General features: G+C 47.6%; 1 protein-coding gene across 2 annotated transcripts in view; it reads left to right on the top strand.

Annotated features, from left to right (window-relative positions):
- The window catches only part of LOC132805703 (beta-1,4 N-acetylgalactosaminyltransferase 1-like), a 187,528-nt gene that overhangs the window by 149,595 nt on the left and 17,609 nt on the right, over positions 1-20,324 (top strand). For both annotated transcript variants that reach the window (XM_060820895.1, XM_060820894.1), the window contains exons 7-8: positions 6,498-6,590; positions 14,751-14,938. In XM_060820895.1, the coding sequence (XP_060676878.1) occupies positions 6,498-6,590; positions 14,751-14,938 (281 nt within the window). The remainder of the gene's footprint in view (positions 1-6,497; positions 6,591-14,750; positions 14,939-20,324) is intronic.

The following is a 20,324-nucleotide window of genomic DNA, read 5'->3' as shown; positions in this document are numbered from 1 at the left end:
CAGCTATTTTTGTCCTGTTGCTGAAGGGCACAAAAAAAAGCCAGGGCCTGTGGGGAGGACGAGACAATGGCTGACGAGGGAACATAAAAGCAAAAGGAAAACACATACAGTGTGGTGAAGATTAGTGGGAAGCCAGAGGATTGGGAAGACTTTAAAAACCAGCAGAGAATAACTAAAAAAAACAGCTATAAGGGGGAAGAAGATGAAATATAAGAGTAAGCTAGCTCATAATATAACGGAAGATTGCAAGAGTATTTTTCGATATCTAAAGAGTAAGAGAGGGACAAGAGTGGATGTTGGACCCCTGGAGAATGAGGCTGGAGACGTAGCACTGGGGAACAAAGAGGAATTTTGCATCAGGTTTCACAGTGGGAGACACCAGCAGCATTCCAGAGCTTCAAGAGAGTCAGGGGACAGAGGTAAGTGCAGTGGCCATCATTAAGGAGAAGGTGCTGGGGTAGCTGAAGGTGGATAAATCACCCAGGCCAGGTGGACTACACCCCAGAGTTCTGAAGGAGAGAGCTGAGGAGATTGTGAAGGCATTGGTGATGATCTTCCAGGGAATCACTGGAGTCAGGGAGGGTCCCAGAGAACTGGAAAATGGCTTATGTAACACCGTTCTCCCCCCCCCCCCCCCCCCCCCCCCCACCACCACCACCACCATTACCACCATTTAAGAAGGAAGCAAGGCAGAAAGATTTTTGAATCCATTATTAAGGATGAGATTGTGAAGTACTTGGAAATGTATGGTAAAATAGGGCTGAGTCAGCACAGCTTCATGAAGGGGAGGTCATGTCTGTCAAATCTGTTAGAATTCCTTTAGAAAGTAATGAGCAAGTTGGACAAAGGGGAGCTAGTGCACGTGAGCGATTTGGATTTCCAGAAGGCCTTTAACAAGGGGCCAGACAGGAGGCTGTGAAATAAGATAAGAGCCCATGGTGTTCGGGCCAAGGTACTGGTATGGATAGAGGATTGGCTGACGGGCAGAAGGCAGAGAGTGGCGATAAAGGGATCTTTCTCAGGATGGCAGCTGGTGACTATTGGGGTTCCACAAGGGTCAGTGTTGGGAGCACAGCTATTCATGTTGTACATGAATGATTTGGGCAAAGGAACCTGAGGGTATTGTTACTCAGTTCACAGATGACACAAGGGTAGGTGAAGGGACGGAGGGTTGAGGAAGTGGGGAGGCTGCAGAAGGACTTGGACAGGTTAGGGGAGTGGGTACAGAAGTGGCAGATGGAATACAATGTGGGAAAGGGTGAGGTTATGTACTTGGTAGGAAGGATAGAGGCATGGACTGTTTTCTAAATAGGGAAAGGTTTCAGAAATCTGAAGCACAAAGGGACTTGGGAGTGGGAGTCCCAGTTCTAGATTCCCTTCAGGTTAACGTGCAGGGTCAGTTGGCAGTTAGGAAGGTAAATGCAATGTTAGCGTTCATTGTGAGAGGGCGAGAATACAAGCGCAGGGATGTACTGCTGAGGCTGTATAAGGCTCCTGTCAGACCATATTTGGAATATTGTGAGCAGTGTTGGGGCCCTGTATCTAAGGAAGGATATGCTGGCCTTGGAGGGGGTTTATAAGAATGATCCTGGGGATGAGGGGCTTGTTGTATGAGGAGGGGTTGAGGATTCTGGGTCTGTACTTGATGGAGTTTGGAATGATGAGGGGGGGCAGGGGGGGAATCTAATTGAAACTTAGTGTGAAGAAGATGCTTCCACCAGGGGACACAGCCTCAGAGTGAAGGGATGACCCTTTAGAACTGAGATGAGGAGGAAGTTCTTCAGCCAGAGGGTGGGGAATCTGTGGGACCCATTGCTGCAGAGAGCTGTGGAGGCCGGGTCACTGAGTGTGGTTAAGACACAGCCGTGTATTTAAGAGAGAGAGAGAGAGATAGATTTGATTGATAAAGGGATCAAGGGTTATGAGGAGGAGGCAGCAGAATGGGGTTGACAAACATCATTGAATGGCAGAGCAGACTCGATGGGCCAAAGGGCCTAATACTGCTCCTTTATCTTCTGGCCTTCTGCTACCTATGCTAGCCAGACTCTCAGTACTACAGGGTATGCTTACTGACTGTCTGAATTCTTGCTGCTTGAAGGATCCAGTGTTCCCAAACAACCTCACACACGACGTGCTGCCAACATGTTCCTTCTCCCTCGTGTTTATTCAGCTTTCCCTTAAATCCATCCAGACTGTTCACCCCAACCATTCCCCCCCTGTAGGGAGTTCCACATTCTCACTGTTTTTGAAGAGAATTCTCTTGAATTTCCGATCAGTGGGATTGGTGACCGATCCCTCATTGTGGGATTTCCTCCACGATTGGAACCATCTTTGCCCAGGCTTTTCATTCCTCTCTGAACAGGAAGGGTTTCGAGGGGTATGGGCTAAATGCTGGCGAATCGGGCTCTGTCAGGTTGGGATATCTGGTCGGCGTGGATGAGTTGGACCAAAGGGTTTGTTTCTGTGCTGTATGACTCTTCAGTGCTGTTTGAGGAACAGTTCAGCAGGTAATCTCTGCATTGTAAGGTTCTGAAGTTCAAGTCCCACGCCTGGGCTTGAATTAAAACATCAAAGTAGATTGGCCAGTGCCGAGGGCATGCAGAAGATTTCATTGTGCTGCCTTGCAAGTTAAGGGCAGATCTGATTTTAACTTCCATTCCACACCCTGATCATCTTCCACCTTCCTCCCTTATCAAGAATCGCTCTCCATCTACTTCAAGAGAAAGGCTGATGTGGATTGGAAGCTAGGTACCAGGGTGGACTGGGTTGGAAAGACCATTGTTGTGAACTTATTTCTCTCTTTTCTAATTTATTCCGACGATCTGTATTGTCAGACTTCTTATTTCTTTCGTTTTCCAATTTGTTTTCTGTAAGAACTAGTGCTGAAGAATCTATACCTAGGTATCTTATACCTAAGATGGCGGCATAAGTGGTGACTTGTAAACCTTTCACTGTACTCATGTGAGTACACTTGACAATAAAGCTAATTCAGTACCTCAGCTGTAAAAATACTCTGAGATTCTGCTTCCGCAGCTTTCAGAAAGAGCGTTCCAAAGTTGTATGACCCCTTGAGCGAGAGAGAAAAAAAAATTCTCCTCGTCTCTGTTTTAACTGGGTGGGCCCGGATTTTGTAGTTCTAGAATCTTCCACAAGAGGAATCACCGTGTCCGCACTTACCCAGTCAAATCCCCTCAGGATCTTAAGTTTCAGTCAGGTCGCCTCTTAATCTGATCCCCAGAGTATCCAGGCTTACTATGTTCAACCTTTCCTCATAAGGCATCACACTCTTTCCAACATAGAACAGTGCAGGCCCTTCAGCCCATCGGTGTTATACCGACCTTTAACCTACTCTAAGACCAAGCTAACTTATACACCCTACATTGTATTATCATCCATGTGCCTATCCAAGGGTCGCTTAAATGTCCCTAATATATCTGAGTCTCCTACCACTGCTGGCAGTGCATTCCACACACCCACCGCTCTCCGTGTCACACACACCCACCGCTCTCTGTGTCTCACACACCCACCGCTCTCTGTGTAAAGAACCTACCTCTGACATCGCCCCTAAACCTTCCTCTCATCACCTTAAAGTTATGCCCCCTCATGACAGACATTTTCACCCTGGGGGAAAAGCCTCTGGTTATCCACTGTATCTATGCCTCTCGTCATCTTATACACCTCTCTCAAGTCATCTCTCATCCTTCTTCACTCAGATAGGAAAAGCCCTGGCTCCCTTAACCTTTCTACATAAGACCTGCCCTCCAGCCCAGGCAGCATCCTGGTAAATCTCCTCTGTACCCTCTGTAAACCTTCCACATCCTTCCTATAACAAGGTGACCAGAACTGAACACTATATTCCAAGTGTGGTCTAACCAGGGCTTTATAGAGCTGCAGCATAACCTCACGGCTCTTAAACTCAATCCCCTGCTAATGAAAGCCAACACACCACATGCCTTCTTAACAATCCTGTCAACTGAGGTGGCAACTTTGAGGGATCTATGGACATGGACCCCAAGATCCCTCTGTTCCTCCACACTGCCAAGAATCTGGTCTTTAACCCTGCATTCAAATTTGACCTTCCAAAATGAATCCCCTCACACTTTTCGGGTTGAACTCCATCTGCCACTTCTCAGCCCAGTTCTACATCCTGTCAATGTCCCGTCGCAACCTACAACTGCCCTCCACACTATCACCGCTCCATCAACCTTCAGGTCATTGACAAACTTACTAACCCACCCTTCCACTTCCTCATCCAAGTCATTTGTACAAATCACAAAGAGCAGAGGTCCCAGAATAGATCCCTGCGGAACATCACTGGTCACCGAGCACCAGGCTGAATAATTTCCATCTACTACCACCCTCTGTCTTCTATGGGCCAGCCAATTCTGTATCCAAACAGCCAAATTTCCCTGTATCCCATGCCTCTGTACTTTCTGAATGAGCTTACCATGGGGAACCTTATCAAATGCCTTGCTAAAATCCATGGACACCACATCCACTGCTCTACCTTCATCTATGTGTTTTGTCACATCCTCAAAGAATTCAATAAAGTTTGAGGCATGATCTGTCCCTCACAAAGCCATGCTGACTATCTCTAATCAAACTATGGTTTTCCAAGTAATCATAAATCCTGTGTCTCCGAATCCTCCAGTAATCTTCCCACCACAGATATAAGACTGACTGGTCTGTAATTCCCAGGGTTATCCCTAGTCCCTTTCTTGAACAAGGGAATAGCATTTACCACCGTTAATCGCCTGGTACTACTCCAGTGGACAGTGAGGGTGCAAAGATCATCGCCAAAGGTGCAGCAGTCTCTTCCCTCGCTTCCTGTAGAAACCTTGGTAATATCCCGTCTGTCCCAGGGGGCTTATCTATTCTCATGTTTTTCAAAATTTCCAGCACATCCTCCTCCTTAACATCAATCTATTTGAGCATATCAGCCTGTTTCACGCTGTCCTCACAAACGACAAGGTCCCTCTCGGTAGTGAATACTGAAGCAAAGTACTGAAGCAAACCTCCCTTCCTCCTCGGAGTCAAGGCACAGGTTCCCTCCACTATCCGTGATCAGCCCTATCCTCACTCTCTTGTTCTCTCATCATAAGTGTAGAATGCCTTAGGGTTTTCCTTTAAACCTACCCGCTAAAGCTTTTTCATGCCCCCTTCTAGCTCTCCTAAATCCATTCTTCAGTTCCTTCATGGCTACCTTGTAACCCTCTAAAGCCCTGTCTGATCCTTGCTTCCTCAACCTTAAGTAAGCTTCGTTCTTCCTCTTAACCAGGTGTTCTACGTCCCTTGTCGCCCCAAGGTTCCTTCACCTTACCATCCTTTCCTTACCTCAGTGTATTAGTCTTACATCTGGTCACGAAAGCCTTGTCTCACTTCTGTGGGTGGTAAAGGATCCTGATTTCAAAGAAAGACCGTGGAAAGTTCAGTTGTCCTGGTCAATATTGATCCCTAATTCCACATCACACAAAGTGGTCATCAATTCCTGGTCACGTGACTGTGGAAGTAAACACTTCCTCGTTGGAAAAGTGACACCACTTAATCGGGGGTTGTCAAGTCGTTATGAAAAGAATTACATGACGACAGAGCTTTTACTGATAGCTCACCCCCTTGGAAAAGAAGCTGTACAGTGTGTTAAGAGGCCATTTGGCCCGTTGAGTCCACATTGACCCTTCAAAGAGCATCTCACCCTATCCCCATATTTAGCATGGCTAACCCACCTAACCTACTAGCCTTGGACGCTATGGGCAATTTAACATGCGGCCCATTTGGCCCATTGAGTCCACACTGGCCATCTGAAGAGCATCCCATCCAGACTCACCCTCTAACCTATCTTCCTATCTTCACATTTCCCATGGCTAACCCACCTAGTTTGGACACTATGGGACAATTTAGCATGGCCAATCCACCCTAACCTGCACATCCCTGGGCATTATGGGACAATGTATCATGGCCAATCCATCCTAACCTGCACATCCCTGGACACTATGGGACAATTTAGCGCGGCCAATCCACCCTAACCTGCACATCCCTGGGCACTATGGGACAATTTAGCATGGCCAATCCACCCTAACCTGCACATCCCTGGGCACTATGGGACAATTTAGCATGGCCAATCCACCCTGACCTGCACATCCCTGGGCACTATGGGACAATTTAGCATGGCCAATCCACCCTAACCTGCACATCTTTGGACTCTGGGAGGAAAGCAGAGCACCCGGAGGAGATGCCCACACAGGGAGAACGTGCGAATTCCACAGACAGTTGCCCGAGACTGGGATTGGACCCGGGTCTCTGGCGCTGTGAGGCAGCAGTGCTAACCACTGAACCACCTGTTGAGTATTTGAATGACAGATCTGCAGCATCCACAGTGCTTTGCTTTTGTGTCAAATGGGCTCATTCCTTTCACCTGCCTGTCTTTGCATCTCCCACCTCACCCGTTACTGACCAGGCCTGTCTGCACTGACTGTTAATTACTATTCTTCTTTATCTAGTGTTGTTTGAGACCGATGGACATCAGGCTGCATTCACCATCAAGATTCGACATCCCATCATTCCAAAGCTCTATAATGTTGAAAGCCAGTCAGGTCAGTGGCAAATTTGCTTGGGGTTAATGGTGACTGGATTGGGAGCATCACTCATAACTGGTTGATTGGAATCAGGCTGGCCTCATTGCTTATCATCACCTTTTATGAAGGGGTCATTGACTACTGCAAGGCCTGATTGATTTTCGGTTGGGTTGGCGCTCCCACATGACTAACAGCGAGTCGATGACGCAAAGGGAACAGGACCAACACGGCCCTGTCACCAATCTTCACTCTGTCTGGGTCTAGTTCCTGTGCAGGGGAGGGGATGCCATGGCCTTGTTATTTGATCCTGGTGAAATTGCAGCAAAATTGCCAATCCCTGCTTCCCCCCCCCCCAGTTGACGCGGGCAGCCGGCGTTGGGTTTTGGTAGCTCAGCTCCTGCCAACTCTCTTAAATAAGCTGCAGGCACGGGGTGTCACAATCCTTTTACAAAGAACCAAGAAACGACTGGAGCCCAGTCCTTCTGCCGTTACCCACGGCAGCAGCTGGCGCTTTACTGAGGCCAAGTGTATCAAAGACCACGGGCGATGGATCCTGACGTCAGCTGGGAAGACCCACCAGTGTGCAAACTTACCACCCTGTCACCCGTCATTTCTAGGACCAGGCACACGGAGATACTTGCAGGTCACGGAGTAACAGAGGGGACTGCGTAACGTGGGCTCACCCTGCAAAATACTTCTGAGACATCCACTTGTGCTGGGCAAATGCCCCTGGCGAGAAGGCCCTTCTATTTTTTTTCCCCCAGTTAGCTAAGAGGGCTATAAAAAGTCCAAAAAAGGACCGTGCATCCATCCTGGTGACATGCAATTTGGACAAAGCCAGTTAGACAATCCCTGGACCAAGAGAACATTGACAGAAGTCCCTTTAGCTAAAGCACTGCAAAGTGCTTCTGCCACTCACAATAGAAGGTTGATTGCTCATGCCAACCTTCCCGTTGACCTCTCTCCTTTCGGGAAGCCCATCTCCCTGTTGTCTGGGAGTGGTCATCTTTCACCAGTTACCTGATACCGGGACCGAGATGGCAGAGTTGGGGTGGGGGGGTTGGGAGCGGGTGCAGAGCAAACAGGAAAACGTAGAAATGCCCCAGCCTGGCACAAGCTGACTCACGGGTGGCGCTAAGATACAGCAAAGGCCATCCAAAAGTGACGAGCCAAAGACATGTTCTCCTTTTCACTAAATAAGAAATGGAAGTACCGCGGGTGCTGTGAGTCAGAAACGAAAGCAGAAATTGCTGGAAAAGTTCAGCAGGGCTGGCAGCCCCTGTGGAGAGAAATCAGAGTTAACGTTTCTGGTCAGGTGACCCTTCCTGCCAGACCTGCTGAGCTTTTCCAGCAATTTCTGTTCTTGTTTCCCCTTAACCACCTCAACGCTTTCGCCAGACCAGGACTCCTGGTTCACTCGTGTGCCCAGTTCACCCAGGCTGCGGTGAAGGTGCCACCCAAAGACGTAACATTCAGGAAATGCCAACCCCTCGTCTGTTTTAAACTGTGATTTCAAGTCGAAACAGAGGACCTTTCCATCCATGACACAGCCTCATCGTTTGACTGCTCAACTTCCCATTGTTCCCTGACCCGTTTTGCCTCGATTCCTGGTTGGGCATGTGTATGTTGGCAGGATGTGGGTGGACGTCATGCTTGATTGTGATGCATCCTGTAGCCCACCAGTCCCACTCATTAAAAACATGAAGCTGGGGGTTGCCTGAGGCACACAGACAGTCCTGAGCCAATATTCAGACCCCCTCAGGCGACATCCCGAGAGTGGGATTGGTTGCCCATTCCACTCGCTTTCCCGGGAGCTGTTCTGTGCGCAAATTGACCGCTGCTTTGGCCCGGTCTGCCATCTGCGGCGACGCTTTTGGACATCATCGCCGGAAATGTTGCGCCCTCTGCCTTCCTGAGGCTGCAGCAAGGTGCCAAGTGCGAGCTCTTTCTTGGTGGTGCAGTCGAAACCGACTGGCACAGGGTGGCATCCCCTTGCACAGCAGCTGTTTCGCAAAGATTGCTCACGGTTTAACGTGGGTCGAAAGTAGGCCAGCCCTACATCCTCTGCGTTAGATCCATTTGCAAAAAAAGGGAAACCTTGCAGAATGTCTGACTCAGTTGAAATTGCTAAATAATTCCCTGTGGTCTTTATGCCCTGCATCATTCAGTCTATAATTTGCCTCAAACTGAATTTCCCATAATAGACGCTGCAAAAATGTCATCCGGAGTTTATTTCTGTTCAAGACTTTCACTGACGTACTGCTCCATTTGCTGTACAGTTCTTGCTGCATCCATACCTGACTTTTTATCCAGTTGGCTGCAGAGTAACACGAACAATGTGGGTTCGAGTCCCACTCCTGGCTGAGGTTACCACAAAGGACTCTTTCTCAACCTCACCCCTCCCCCAAGGCCTGGTGACCCTCAGGTTAAATCAGCACCAGCCATCTCTCTCGAATGAGAGTGCAGCACTACACTGACTTTAATCTTGACTCCCGGCAACTCTAACCCCCTTCTAAAGCTCCCCCGACACACGCAGACACACAAAAATGGGTGTGACGGGCAGAGGGAAAGGCAATTTAGTTGTCTGTCTGTAGGGCTCACTAAACTGATCCCCATGCTGCTCCTTCCTCAGGTACTTTCACTCCCCACAGGAGGCACAGAGCAACTGGTTCACATCTTATAAAGTCACTGGTGTATTGGTTAGAAGATGCAGCCTCCAGTGACTGTGGTGAGGAAATGAACTGGCTTCCTTAAGGCTCGAGCTGTTTCTTACTGCAGTGAGGACAGCACCTTCCCTTCTGGAATTTCAATGGCTCTAACCCTCTAGTTCAGTTAGCTCAGAGCCAACCATGCAGTTATTAGCACCCAGAAGCCCTTTGTCGTCAACTGTGGGTCACCATTCCACAGACCAATCAGCTCCTTACTGCCAGCTAATCTCCCTTTGTGCACACCCCCTGTCTCCGGCTCATCTGCAATCACTTTCCCCATTGCTTGAATAAGCAGCTGTGCAAGCAACACTTACAGTGAGCTTCCCACTGTAGGGTGGCACAGTGGTTAGCACTGCTGCCTCGCAGCACCAGGCACCCAGGTTCGATTCCACACTTGGGCAACTGTCTGTATAGAGTTTGCACATTCTCCCCGTCTCTGTGTGGGTTTCCTCCCACAGTCCAACGACATGTAGGTTCGGGTGGATTGGCCATGCTAAATTGTCCCATAGTGCCCAGGGATGTGCAGGTTAGGGTGGATTGGCCATGCTAAATTGTCCCATAGTGCCCAGGGATGTGCAGGTTAGGGTGGATTGGCCGTGCTAAATTGTCCCATAGTGCCCAGGGATGTGCAGGTCAGGGTGGATTGGTCATGATAAATTGTCCCATAGTGCCCAGGGATGTGCAGGTTAGGGTGGATTGGCCATGGGAAACTGTCCCATAGTGACCAGGGATGTGCAGGTTAGGGTGGATTGGCCATGGGAAACTGTCCCATAGTGACCAGGGATGTGCATGTTAGGGTGGATTGGCCATGGGAAACTGTCCCATAGTGACCAGGGATGTGCAGGTCAGGGTGGATTGGTCATGATAAATTGTCCCATAGTGTCCAGTGATGTACAGGTTAGGGTGGATTGGCCATGCTAAATTGTCCCATAGTGTCCAGGGATGTGCAGGTTAGGGTGGATTGGCCATGCTAAATTGTCCCTTAGTGCCCAGGGATGTGCAGGTTAGGGTGGATTGGCCATGGGAAACTGTCCCATAGTGACCAGGGATGTGCAGGTTAGGGTGGATTGGCCATGGGAAACTGTCCCATAGTGCCCAGGGATGTGCAGGTTAGGGTGGATTGGCCATGCTAAATTGTCCCATAGTGCCCAGGAACAGGAAGGAACAGAATCAAGTATCAGAGAGAGACCGTGAGCTTTTTGCTGCAGCATCACAGACAGAGAGCTGTTTCATCTCCAAAAACCCCTCAACTGAAAGCAAAACCCTGGGTCTGTGTGGGCCTTGCAAAAAGAACCCCAAGGTATTTACTCAGCATTCCATGGAGCCGGCACCTGGGCAGCAGGTTAACACTCCTCCACCCCCCCCCCCCTCACTCCCTTTCCACTTTCCACCTCACTATTCTCCAGCTGCCTCCAGTTTCCCTCCTCACTGTCCTTTCCTCCCTCGACCACGCCATCAATACCTTGTACTAACTGCAGACTCTTTATCATGCCCCTACTCCTGAGTCTAAGTCATAGAGTCGTACAGTACGGAAACAGACCAGACCCTTTGGTTCAACTCATCCATGCTGCCCAGGTATCCCAACCTAATCTACTCCCACTCGGCCCATATCCCTCCAAACCCTTCCTATTCATATACCCATCCAGATGCCTTTTAAATGTTGTAACTGTACCAGCCTCCACCACTTCCTCTGGCAGCTTACTCCACACACCCACCACGTGAAAAAGTTGCCTCTTCGGTCTCTTTATTATTCATTTAACAGATGAGGGCACCATTGGCTAGGCTGGCCCATCCCTAATTACCCAGAGGACTGTTAACAGTCAGACTCATTGGCTGTGGGTCTGGAGTCACGTGTAGGCCCAGACGAGGTAAGGATGGCAGATTTCCTTCCCTAAAGGACATGAGTGAACCTGATGGGCTTATCCTGACAATCGGCAATGAACATCATTAGATTCTGAATTCTAGGTTTATACTGAGTTCAAATTCCATCATCTGCTGTGATAGGATTTGAACCCAGGTCCCCAGAATGTTACCTGCGTCTGGTTTAACAGTCCAGCAATAATACCATTAGGCCATTGCCTCCCACAATCTTTAAATCTTTCCCCTCACACTTGCAACCTATGCCCTCTAATTCTGGTCTCCCCTACCCAGGGAAAAAGACTTTGTTGTAGTTATGTTCGCCGAGCTGGAAGTTTTTGCTGCAAACGTTTCGTTCCCTGGCTAGGGAACATCATCAGTGCTGTTGGAGCCTCGTGTGAAGCGCTGCTTTGATGTTTCTTCCGGTATTTATAGTGGTTTGTTCTTGCCGCTTCCGGGTGTCAGTTTCAGCTGCAGTGATTTGTATGTGGGGTCCAGGTCGATGTGTCTGTTGATGAATGTTCTTGCCGCTTCCGGGTGTCAGTTTCAGCTGTAGTGGTTTGTATATGGGGTCCAGGTCGATGTGTCTATTGATGGATGTTCTTGCCGCTTCCGGGTGTCAGTTTCAGCTGTAGTGGTTTGTATATGGGGTCCAGGTCCATGTGTCTGTTAATGGAGTTTGTGGATGAATGCCATGCCTCTAGGAATTCCCTGGCTGTTCTCTGTCTGGCTTGTCCTATGATGGTAGTGTTTTCCCAGTCAAATTCATGTTCCTGGTTGTCTGAGTGTATGGCTACTAGGGATAGCTGGTCGTGTCGTTTTGTGGCTAGCTGATGTTCATGGATGCGGATTGTTAGCTGTCTTCCTGTTTGTCCTATATAGTGTTTTGTGCAGTCCTTGCACGGTATTTTGTAAACTACGTTAGTTTGGCTCGTGCTGGCTATTGGGTCCTTTGTTCTAGTGAGTTGTTGTCTGAGTGTGGAAGTTGGCTTGTGTGCTGTTATGAGTCCTAAGGGTCGCAGTAGTCTGGCTGTCAGTTCTGAGACGCTCCTGACGTATGGTAGTGTGGCTAGTCCTTTTGGTTGTGGCATGTCCTCGTTCCGTGGTCTATCTCTTAGGCATCTGGTGATAAAGTTGCGTGGGTATCCGTTTTTGGCGAATACCTTGTATAGGTGTTCCTCTTCCTCTTTTCGCAGTTCTGGTGTACTGCAGTGTGTTGTGGCTCTTTTGAATAGTGTCCTGATGCAGCTTCGTTTGTGTGTGTTGGGGTGGTTACTTTCATAGTTTAGGACTTGGTCTGTGTGTGTTGGTTTCCTGTGTACCCTTGTGGTGAATTCTCCGTTGGGTGTTCTCTCTACTAACACGTCTAGGAATGGGAGTTGGCTATCCTTTTCCTCTTCTCGTGTGAATCGGATTCCTGTGAGTGTGGCGTTGATGATTCGGTGTGTTTTTTCTATTTCTGTGTTTTTGATGATTACAAAGGTGTCATCGACGTATCTGATCCAGAGTTTGGGTTGGATTTGTGGTAGGGCTGTATGTTCTAACCTTTGCATAACTGCCTCTGCTATGAGTCCCGAGATTGGTGATCTCATGGGTGTTCCGTTGATTTGTTCGTATATCTGATTGTTGAATGTATACGAAACGTTTGCAGCAAAAACTTCCAGCTCGGCGAACAGACTACAACAACGGACACCCGAGCTACAAATCTTCAACCAGACTTGAAAAAGACTTTGCCTATTTATCCTATCCATGCCCCTCATGATTTTATAAATCTCCATAATGTCACCTCTCAGCCTCTGACGCTCCAGGGAAAACAGCCCCAGCCTGTTCAGCCTCTCCCTGTAGCTCAGATCCTCCAACTCTGGCAACATCCTTGTAAATCTTTTCTGAACCCTTTCAAGTTTCACAATCTTTTTCCGATAGCAGGATTGCATGCAGTATTCCAAAAATGGCCTCACCGAAGTGCAAAAAGGAAGGGACCAAGTATTGCTCTCTACAGATCCCACTGGTTAACAGCTGACCAGCCATTAGCCTTGAGCTCTTGCCTCAAATCCAGATTTGGATCCAGTTTGTCACTCTCTCCTGGATCCTGAGTACTTTTACTTTTTGGCTGTTGTAGCATGTAAGGCCTTGTCAAAATCCATGCACATTGTGGCACCGCCCTTGTCCAAATCCATCCTGGTTTTCCCATGTGAAGCTAGACCTTTCTTACAAATGCTTATGCTGTCCCTTAGAATTGATTCTAATAATGTGGCCACAAGGAAAGTCAAGATAATTGGCCTATAATTACTTGGGGCCCTCCCTTCCTTCAACAACATTGGCAGTCGACCAGATCTCTTGCGCAAAACCTGTAGCCATAGAGAATTGAGAAATGAGGTGTTTAAAAAAAAACACTTCTTTTTTTTAACAAATGTATGGGCATACAAGAGAGGCTGACCAATCAGACAGCCAGCTGCTCACCAGGCCCCAGCAGTGCCCCAGGGGCGGTGGTCACTGTTGGAACTGCAACTAGTCCCATGACCAGGAAGAGCCTGGAGCACAGATAAAATGGAGTCAGGTCAGAGTGGGAAAGTGGGTCTGGGCAGCATCATCTGAAGATGCAGTGTTTGCTTTTACATGGACACTGGACCACCACCTCTGTCCCTGTCTCTCCCTCTTTCTTTTGGTCTCTCTCTCTCTCTCTCTCTCCATCCCTCTCTCTCCCTCCGTCTCTCTCCCTTTCTCTCTTCCTTTCTCTCTTGAACTCTCCACTGGTGCCGAATTCTCAGACTGCTGACCTGACATCCCGTACTGGCTCGAGAGGAGTTCCCACCCATTAAATATTGTCAGCTGCTACTCGAAACTTCGTTCCCTAGCGACCGTCTCCATCCATCTCCAAGGCCACATTCTAGAGGTTAAGCCAATCTGTTCACAACCTTGGTGTCACGTTTGACCCCAAGATGACCTTGCAGCATCACCTTTGCGCCATTGCTAAGATCGCCCGTTCCTCAATGCCGTAGCATCGCCTTACCTTGAGGGGGGGGTGGTGGAAAATTCGGGCCGATATTCCACACTCTCCCTCCTTAGCCACGGCAGAGCCAGCAGTGGGCTGCATGGTCTCCTTCTGCGATTTGGTTCTCTTGAGGCTTCCACCTCACATCTTGACGGTTCTGGATTGTCTATCCGGCCTACGCAGAAGGATGGGGGAATTGGAGTCGCTTCTGAATAATTAACAATTCCAGGCATTCAGCCTCCTGTAGAGCAGAGATGGATTTTAACAAATGTTCTAATGTTTGACATTTAATGCAATAAGCCTGACTAACCATCAGAGGCTTTGTGTAAAAGAAAAGTGAAGCTCATGGGCCTGAGGGGGATAAACGTCAATACATTTCTCTCGAGCTTGCAAAGGATCCAATTTGTATTTGCTCTTGAAAGCAAAATGCTGCACTGAAGGACTGAATTTCAAAAAAATGTCCACCTAGCCTTCCGAAATGTTCTCAACAATGTCCTCGTGGACTCTGGTAGCCACTAGCAACCAGCGCTGGCAAAACCCAAACAGCACCAATGGGCTTCGACAGCTTTACTCTTGTGCCGAAGCAAAAGTTGCTCACAAATTGTTCTCTGTGTGTTTTAGGCTATAACATCAGTGGCTTGGTGACTATAGCAACCAAAACATTTCTGAGGTATGACAAGCTGAGGGAGCTGATCTCGAGCATTAGGAAGTATTACCCCAATGTCACCATCGTTATCGCGGATGACAGCGACAAGCCACAAAAGATTGAAGGAGACTTTATTGAGCAGTACTTCATGCCATTTAAGAAGGTACATGGGTCTTTTGTAAATGAGGAGGCAGGGAGAGGGTGGGGGAGTGGAATGTGTTGCAGGAGAGGTTAGAATGTTGTCCCTTCATTTCCTGAGGCATCGATCTGTCCCAGAATGACAAACGGGATGATAATTTCATCATTCAGAGTCTTAGGCAGATGGTTCCAATTCAGTGCAGCCTCATATTGCTGCGATAGGTGCTTTCTGACTGAGGTTACCAATTCTGGGAGCACACTGGAGGTCCCACTACACAATCTCTTAAGTGTGCCAGCACTAGCCCTCGGTATCTCACCCTCATCGCTTCCCTCACCAATCGAGGGAGAGAAAAACCGACTTTGCTTCTTCCAGTCAGATGACTTTTGACTCTTAGCTCAATTGCCTTGTCTCTGTTCCCAGATATTTCTAATCCAGAGCCTCAGGGGAATTTAGAAAAAAAACATTTTTTTTTAAATGACCTGATGAGTTTTCTTAGCAATTGAACACTGTGGGCACATTGAGCACATTGCAAGACAGTTTAAGGAGCCTATGAAGTGACTTGGGCCATTTTAGATGATCAAGGAGCTATATAAATGTACCTTGCTGTTGTGGGTCCAAGTTGGGTCTATCAATTCAGTTGACTGTTCAGCCCTCGATCGTGTTCCACCATTCACTATAATCACAGCTGATCAGTCATCTGAATTGATAGACCCAACTTGGACCCACAACAGCAAGGTACATTTATATAGCTCCTTGATCATCTAAAATGGCCCAAGTCACTTCATAGGCACATTATACAGTAACAGATGACTATAAAGTTGAGTCAGGTGATGAAAGGCTTGGGTCAAAGCGGTAGGTTTTCAGGAGGGTCTTAACGGAGGAAAGTGAGGTAGAGAGATGGAGATGTTTAAGGAGGAAATTCCAGAGCTAAAGGCCCAGGGAGCAAGGTGGGGTGTAGTGATAATGTCTCTAGACTAATGACATGGAGGAGAGAGACCTAGGGGTTGAGGTACATCATTCTTTGACATTTGTATCACATATAGACAGGGGGGTTAAGAAGGTGTGTAGCATGCTTGCCTTCATTGCTCAGTTCTTAGAGTGTAGGAGTTGGGACGTCATGTTGAGGTTGTGCAGGACATTGGTGAGGCCTCTTCTAGTGTATTGTGTCCAGTTCTGGTTGCCCTGTTACAGGAAGGATATTATTCAGCTGGAGAGGGTTCAGAAGAGATTTTGAAGGTTTGCGTTAAAAGGAGAGGCTGGAACTTTTTTTCACTGGAGCATAGGAGGTTGAGGGCTGACCTTATAGAGGTTTATAATATCATGAGGGGTAGAGACAAGATGAATGGCAGGTGTCGTTACCCCAGAGTGAGGCATTTCAAGACAAGGGGGCATAGTTTTAAGGTGAGAGAAGAAAGATTTTAAAAAGGGCATGAGCAAATCTTTTACAGAGTGTGGTTTGTGTGTGGAATGAGCTTCCTGAGCAAATGGTGGATGTGGGGACAGTTACAACATTTAAAAGACACAAATAAGGAATGTTTGGAGGGATATGGGCTAAGTACAGGTGGGGTTGGGGGAGGGGGGGGCTAGTTTAGTTTGGGAATATGGTTGGCATGGACTGGTTAGGCCGAAGGGTCTGTTTCTGTGCTGTATGACCTTATGACTCCTCTCAGTCATAGTGACCAAGATAACTATCGTCGATTGTTGTAAAAGCCCATCTAGGTATCTAATGCCCTTTAGAGGTGCTGGTCTGGCCTACATCGGCCCACAGGCAATGTGGGCGACTCTTAAATAAATAGCTGAGCAACGCCACTAACTTCAACGGCAATTAGGAATGGGCAACAAACAGTGACTCTGATCCCATCAAAGATAGGAAAGGAGTATCATTCAGTGGAAATAAGCAATCTTAATGCAAGTCTGAATATAAGAGTTAAAAACAATGCCAAGATTGGTTTCATTTCAAACAGTTTCCAGGGAGTCCGTAGCTAGGAAATGGGAGCTGGAATGAGGGGCAAAGACAGCAGCTTTTGTTTTCCCGATATTGATCCCTGAGTTCCTACTCAGCTAGTACAAGATGTCGGATCAGCAGTCTGGGAAATTTGCGCCAGGAGAGGGTAAAAGAAGGGGAGGGAGTGTTGGAGAGGGAGAGAGAGAGAGAGGCGATGGTGAGGTTGAGCTGGGGGTGGGTCAGTGTCAGTGTGTCTTCAGATGGCGTCACTGAGGGGCAGCACTGAGATGAGAAATAGGAGGGGAACAAGGATCGATCATTGGAGGATTATCCGAGGGAACGGGAGCAGGAAGAGAAGCCATTGTGGGTGATTCTCTGGTTACGAGGAGGTGGATAAAGAAGGAAATGGGTGACAGTGGAGAGGGGCTGGAGGAGGATGGGATGGTCACTGTGTCAGAGGCTGCAGACAGCTCGAGGAGACTGAGGAGGGAATGTTTACCACAGTCAGTCACACAGGAACTCATCGGTAACTTTGATATGTGACAGAAGATGGTGGAATTTATATATAAAAAGAAATAATTTTAGAATTTGAATTGTGGATTAGTGGCATGTGTATGAGAGGGGACTAATAATTAAGCAATGAATATTTCTGGAGCCATGATTTTCTTTTGAGAAAACTAGTATGAGAGAGAATTCATGGAGTGATCTGAGGATTTGTTTGCATAATGAGAGTTCTAAGATTAGCCAGAGCAGCCTTTGAAAATCATTAGCTTGCTTTCTGTTTAAATGAATGTCCAATTGCTTTCCTTTGCTTTGGACAGAAAAAACATTGATTGGAAAACTTTTGATAGCAGTTTGCAGAAATTCTGGTTGGTGTTCGGCAAATGAGAAAGGAGGTCATTCATTAAAAAAATTAGAAAATATGTTACCTTGGAGTAAGGATTTTAGTTGGAAGCTCCAGAGCAGAAGAGTTTGGGTGGAACCCTGAAGGGGTTATTTGAAGCTAAGAAAATTTAAGCTCAGTTGTGTGAATAGTCAAGAGAAAGGCAATTAAAGACTCCCCATCCTGACTTGAAAATATATCGCCGTTCCTTCAGTGTCACTGGGTCAAAATTCTGGAATTCCCTCCCTCAGGGCATTGTGGGTCAACCCACAGCACATGGACTGCAGCGGTTCAAGAAGGCAGCTCACTCCCACCTTCTCAAGGGACAAGCAATGACATCCACATCTCCTGAACAAGTTTATTTTTTAAAAAACTGTGATTACAGCAGCAATTTGCATTTCTATAGCGACTTTAACAATGCAGGGCATTCCGAGCTGCTACATGGGGTTGGAGGGAGGGGGGAGACATCTGACAAAATATGACACCAAACCACAGACAGAGATATTAGGACTGGAGACCTCCAAATTTAGAATGGAAACTAAATAAGGTAAAAGATGCAGAGGGAGGATTTTCAGAGATAGGAGCTTAAGACAAGTGTAGGAATGGCCATAAATTGGGGATGCAGGAAACCAGAAGTGGAGTCAGAGAGAGAACATAGAACATAGAAAAATACAGTGCAGTACAGGCCCTTCGGCCCTCAATGTTGCGCCGACCGAAGCCTACCTAACCTACACTAGCCCAATAACCTCCATATGCTTATCCAATGCCCGCTTAAATGACCATAAAGAGGGAGAGTCCACCACTGCTACTGGCAGGGCATTCCATGAACTCACAACCCGTGAGGATTGTGGGAATGGAGGTTCCCAAGACAGGACAGAATAAGGTTTGGAAATGAGGATAAGAATTTTAAAACGCCTGAGGTGGAGTGGGTGGGAGTGCTGATGTAGGCCAGTGTGCGATGGGTGAACAAGGCTCGTTGTGGGTAAAGACACAGGCAATGGAGCAGAAAAGTGCGAGAATTACCAGCACAGCTCTGAAACAGTCATGTCTGGATTGATTGTGGAGTATTATTGCAATGTTAATTGTGTGCAAATTGGCAGCAATCTGCGGACATTTTTAAAGAACAAGACAAAACATAGCACAGTGACATCATCCACAAAGTATGCAGTGGAAGGCAGGATCGAGTTTCAGTTAAACTTGCCAAATATTTGGGGATGTTTCTAAAACTATGGAAACTGTGTCTGTCTGAGGTTCTACTCTTTACAAAGCAAGTTTGAAACAAATGAGACCAAAATGACAGTCCTTCAAGTGCAAAAAGACTCAGAGGCGAATAATGCCAACTTATCACTCCAAACATAGCCAATCCACCCTGACCTGCACATCTTTGGACTGTGGGAGGAAACTCATGCAGACACTGGGAGAATGCAATCTCCGCACAGACAGTTGCCCAAGGGTGGGATTGAACCTGGGTCCCTGACGCTGTGCTGTTCCAATCTATCTCCATTCTTCCTGATGCTTTTTCCACATGGAAAAGGAGTTGGGGAGGTACTAAAATTGGCAGAGTATTTGAGACAGGCAGGGCACCGCCTGGTGTGGGATAGATTGAAAGGCTCTGTCAGCAGGAACACGTGGTGACTAACGGGTAAAGGAGGTCACAGCCTCCTCTCTCTCATTATAGAGAGGCTGTCTGGAAATCTGCCTGATGAAGTTAGCCACAGTTCCATCACAAAGACATGGTGGCCTTGGATGTGGAATGCCTCAGCTTAGCAGCCCCGTTCCCTTTCTGAATCCGAAGGCTCCTCAATGTTTGGAAGCTGGCAAGCAATGGCGGTGGCTGCACGACGCTAGCTAAAAGCACATGGTAGCCCAGTACACCAACGGCAAAGCGACAACAGCAAGGCATGAACGCAAAAAAAAAGAGCAGAGCTCAAACGGTGGCTAACGCATGAGGCACTTTTCACAAGCATTGAGCAAACGAATGGCAGTATTTCCTACCAGCTCAGCAGCTGGCTGGCTGGCCTAATGAGGCCTGTTCGAGCAGGCCCGCCTCCGATATGTCAGTCGTAAGATTAGCGAGAGGATTCTTTGGTGCCTCCTGTCTGAATGCCACAAATTGTTGGCCCACGTCAGCAATTCCATCAGCTTGTGATTTCAAAGAGGCATGTGAATCCTAACTGCGTTTTGTGATGCTGTATTTTGACAGAGGAAACCAGTAACTTTTGCAAGTTAGACAAAAGAAATTGGTTGTGTGATAAGTAGGGAGGAGAAAAGCATTAGAATGCAGGACGTTGTCGATGGGCTGGCCAGTGGCAAGGGGACGTAATCCTGAAAAGTGTGAGGTGACCCATTTTTCAGAGGGCAAGCGAGGCAAAGGAGTACACATTGAATAAGAGGACCCCAGAGAGTATAGAAGGTCAGAGGGTGTTTGGTGTTGATATCCACAGATCATTAAAGGCAGCAGGACAGGTAGATAAAGTGGTTAAGAAGTAATATGGGAGACTTGTCTTTATTAGTCAATGCATTGAATACAAGAGCTGGGAGGTTATGATCTGGAATTTAGAACAAGGAATGATGCAGTACAG

The sequence above is a fragment of the Hemiscyllium ocellatum genome, chromosome X, assembly GCF_020745735.1.
Source record: "Hemiscyllium ocellatum isolate sHemOce1 chromosome X, sHemOce1.pat.X.cur, whole genome shotgun sequence".
In the NCBI taxonomy this organism is placed as follows: Eukaryota; Metazoa; Chordata; class Chondrichthyes; order Orectolobiformes; family Hemiscylliidae; genus Hemiscyllium; species Hemiscyllium ocellatum.
This window is presented reverse-complemented; position numbering and strand designations above follow the sequence as displayed.